Source organism: Quercus robur, chromosome 12, assembly GCF_932294415.1.
Source record: "Quercus robur chromosome 12, dhQueRobu3.1, whole genome shotgun sequence".
NCBI classification, from domain to species: domain Eukaryota; kingdom Viridiplantae; phylum Streptophyta; class Magnoliopsida; order Fagales; family Fagaceae; genus Quercus; species Quercus robur.
Window position 1 is genome coordinate 18,655,772 of NC_065545.1, and position 4,240 is coordinate 18,660,011.

A 4,240-nucleotide genomic window follows, 5' to 3' on the forward strand; every position below is an offset into this window, starting at 1 on the left:
ATATTGTTAAGAAGAGAAAATTTTAAAAAAAAATTTGTTGGATCTTAAAAAATTTAGGGTGATCACAAACTCGTAGTTTTTTTAGGTTAAACAGATCATAATTTAAAAAATGTGTATATATATATATATATATATATATATATATATGCCAAGCTGGCTTGTGTCCATTCTACTGCTTAGAGAGAATTTAGCCCCTTAAGCACGTGTGGGAAAATGAGTAACAAAAATGATAGATTTATTATTATTTTTAGTACAGCCAGATATTATAGCTTAACTGAAATGAAAATAGCAATGGGATTCAACTCGGCCCAAGTTTGAACTAGCTTGAATTGGGCCAACGACAACAACCTGTTCAATTCATCTACATTTTCGAAAGCCCATCATCATCCCTGAAAAAGGTTAAAAAATCGAAATCTTTGTAAAAAAAAAAAAAAAAAAAAAACGGTTAACTACGTTTGGTTAGGTTATCTAACCCTATCCCTAACCCTACAATCCCTATAAAACCCCTAAAACCCCACCCCTAAAACCCATCACTGTTCATTCAAAAAAAAAAAAAGAAAAAAACTCAGTCTCTACTCTAGCTTTGAAAATGGCTCTCCGTCGTTTTTTGATCAAGTCTACCACTACCACTACCCCAACCCCAACCCGCTTTCCTCCACCACCACCACCACCACCCTCTGCTCCTACCACCACCACAACCCCAACCCGTTCTCCTCCTCTCAAGCCTCCACCCGCTCCATTTACTCGTCCCCTCCTCCTCCTCACTACCCATCTCATCCCTTCTACTCCACCCGCTCCATTTACTCCTCCCCATCTCCTCACTTCCCGGGCTTTCTCAAGCCCTGGGGAAAACTCACCCGCCAAGGTGCTTGTCCATCAGTTCATCGAAAAGATGAAAAACCATGTATCCGATTTGCCTTTTCCACCAGCGGTCAAGGCGGCCCTTCACACCATTTTGAAGGGCATGCTCTTTGCCGCTGGTGAAAGAGCATTCGAGCTGCTCGTGAGGGTCTTCCTCTGGCTCAAGGAGAAGCTCTTGACGTGGTGGAAGGGCAAGAAGAAGGCGGCGGAGGATGAAGAGTGAAGACCGAAGCATCTGGGTTTTTGTTTTTTTTTTTGTTTTGAGTAAAAAAAAATTACGGGCAATATATATATATATATATTTATAGGTTTTGAGTCTTTTAAGTTTTGCCACATTTCACAGTGGTTTTGAGTCTGTGACCATGGCTAATGGCGGTGTTTTGCCTAACATTTATCAGAATTTGTATACTGGGTTGTTAGGTTATGGGTTTTAACAGCTTTGTAATGAAGTAACTTTTTGTGTGATAATGAAATATTGTTTCAGATTTTCAATGTGTTATGTGAATGTTTTCTGGTTTCTTCTATGTGAATGTTTTCTGGTTTCTTCTCTGTGTTGCTGTGTATTTGGACTTTGTTGTCTTCCATTTTCAGTTGATTGAATGAAAACTGTTGAGCATCAGCATTTGGCTTCTCAAACGCCAAATTGTAAAATACATTTGGCATTTGGGCCCAAATTGCTCCAGCAACTGGATTGTTATTAATGCCGAATGGGTGTATGTGGCTCCGTCGGAGTGGGTTTGCTGCGTGGGTTTTTTTTTTTGGTGGTGTGGATGGTCGGAGAGGGTGGTGTTGGTGGCTGTGCTGTGTTGGCGTTGGTCCGTCGGAGTGGGTTTTGGGTAAGTGGGTTTGCTGCCTGGGTTTTTTTTTTTGGTGGTGTGGATGGTCGGAGAGGGTGGTGTTGGTGGCTGTGCTGTGTTGGCGTTGGTCCGTCGGAGTGGGTTTTGGGTAAGTGGGTTTGCTGCCTGGGTTTTTTTTTTTTTTTTTTTTTTTGTGGTGTGGATGGTCGGAGAGGGTGGTGTTGGTGGCTGTGCTGTGTTGGCGTTGGTCCATCGGAGTGGGTTTTGGGTCAGTGGTTTGTTGCCTGGTTTTTTTTTTTTTTTGTGGAGTGGATGGTCGGAGAGGGTGGTGTTGGTGGTGCTGTGTTGGCGTTGGATTGTATTTTTTTTTTTTTTTTGGTTCGTTTGAGGTTGTTGCTGGTGGTGCTGAAAGTTTGAGATCCGTACAACTCTGCCATAAACATACAGAGAATTAAAAAAAAAATTAATTTTTTTTATATTTTTTTATTTTAGGTAGCTCAAAGATTTTGTGTTAAGATATTTTTTAATCGAATAATGAAAAATTGTGCTTTGAGCACATTGAATTTTAATTGCTATTGCTATAAGATTGTGAGTTATAACACAGCGCGGTTTTGTGAACTGGAAATTATTATTTTTTAAAATAGTGTTTTTAGATTGAATGGCCGTTTCTTTGTTAATCCCTTTCCAGAGCGAATTTGTATTTTTCAATTCGATTTTTAATGTAAAATGTTATGATACGTGAGTTCATGATTTGATTTTTTGTGTTATTTGGCTTGTGTTTGTTGGTGGGGGCCTTGTCTCCTATGCTGAGGCAAACTCGACCAACGGTGCTCCTGCCATTGCTTCATCTGAATCGGAGAACGTGAAAAAGAAGGTGGTGGTACTAGGAACTGGTTGGGCTGGAACTAGTTTCTTGAAGAATCTGAACAACCCCACATACGATGTTCAAGTGATATCGCCCCGTAATTATTTTGCATTCACTCCTTTGCTGCCAAGTGTTACATGTGGTACAGTCGAACCTCGCAGCATTGTTGAACCAATTCGCAACATTGTCCGGAAGGTAATCGAAAGTGAATTGCATAAGAGTGTTGCTGTGTTATGTGATTATGTTAGATAATCTATGCTTTTATAATGTTAGGGACAAACATAACTAAGATTGCAGATTTCGATGCTATAAGAAATAGACGGAAAATGGAAAAATCAAATTTTTGAGTAGTTATAAAACCAGTTGAAGAAATGCCAAGTTACAGTGGCACTGTGGTATATGCCGTAAAATTTTGAAAAATCTGAGAGGATTGTGTTTCTGCGCATTAAATTTATCTGATGGTAAAAGTAGTTCTTCAATGGTAATAGGATGGCCCCTTGAGAAAGCTGTAGTATCAACCATTGATTTAATCCAATGGTTGTAAAGGATTGCCACGTCATCGATCAGTGTCTTATTATTTTTTTTCTCTACTTTCTCCTACTTCACTTCTCTTTCTCTTTCTCTTTCGCTTTCTCTTTCAGATTCACCAAATTTCAAAAAATTTCTCTCTTCCACCAAACATTGCCGTACGTGGGACACTGGCGTCAAATCTCCATGATCATGGCTACAAATGGAAGCTTCTGAGGCCCACACGACCACCACCATCGGTGCTTGCCGGCTTGACCTTCTTGTCTCCCTGTTTTCTCGTTCTCTCAAGTCCAGCTGTGGCCAAGCTTCTGGTTGCCCCTTCTCTGGCAGTGCTTCTCAACGGCATCACTAGCGTTGGTGGCCGTCGGGTCCTCATCTTCTCCTTAATTTATTTTCTCTTCTATTTTTTTTTCTCATTATGTTTGCTTTCAAACATGACTGAAACCCATGTTTTTTTTTGTTTTGATTAGTTTGATATTGGGTTTTCTTGATGCATGTAAAGTCTTGTGATTTTTCTTGGGTTGGATTTTTTGGGTATGGCAGAATGTTCAATTGGCAATACCCCCATGTTCTATTTTATTTTAACGTTGATCTTGGAAATGCATAGAAGATGTTTGTGAAAATGTCTATTAGAAACTTAGCTCACTGATGATAAAAATAATTGGGGGGTTTTGTCAATTTCTGTTGTTTTGGTATGTAGGTTTTTTTTTCCTCTCGTTTGCTTACCGATTTTGGGGTAAGAGGGATGAGATTTACTCTTCTAATAATGTGACTTCATTTGTTTATTAGATATTACTTCATTTGTTTATTAGATATTCATATTTATGTTGGATATGTGCATACTTGTTTATTTTCTTTTATAGAGTTCTATTATCTTCTATTGGTCTTTTTCTGTCTGAATTCCCCTGTTATTAGCTAGTAATTTTTTTTTTTTTTTTGGTTAGTAACGTGCACAAATATTGTCTTTACATTCTTGCATTTGGGTTTCCTTTAGTTGCAGAGAAAAGTTAAAGATGACTAGCACCTTATGCACGGTCAAATGTTAGACACTTTTTTACCACTCAATGATTCAATAGTTCATAAAAATTATTTCAATGTTCAGGTGTTTGAAATTTTGTCTATTTTTTCTGTATTGTGCAACAGTGAGAGCAACAAGAACATTTCATTAAGATATATTATTTTATTACGT

The 4,240-nt window shown here is 38.5% G+C and overlaps 1 protein-coding gene across 1 annotated transcript; it reads left to right on the forward strand.

Moving 5' to 3' along the window:
- Positions 1-589: 589 nt before the first annotated feature.
- LOC126708229 (uncharacterized) lies at positions 590-1,084 on the forward strand. Its single transcript, XM_050408032.1, has one exon. It carries the CDS (start codon positions 590-592, stop codon positions 1,082-1,084), a length of 495 nt encoding a protein of 164 aa, XP_050263989.1.
- Positions 1,085-4,240: the final 3,156 nt, after the last annotated feature.

Excerpts from the sequence above, each read along its gene's own strand:
- LOC126708229 (XM_050408032.1), top strand. The coding sequence starts at position 590 with ATGGCTCTCCGTCGTTTTTTGATCAAGTCTACCACTACCACTACCCCA.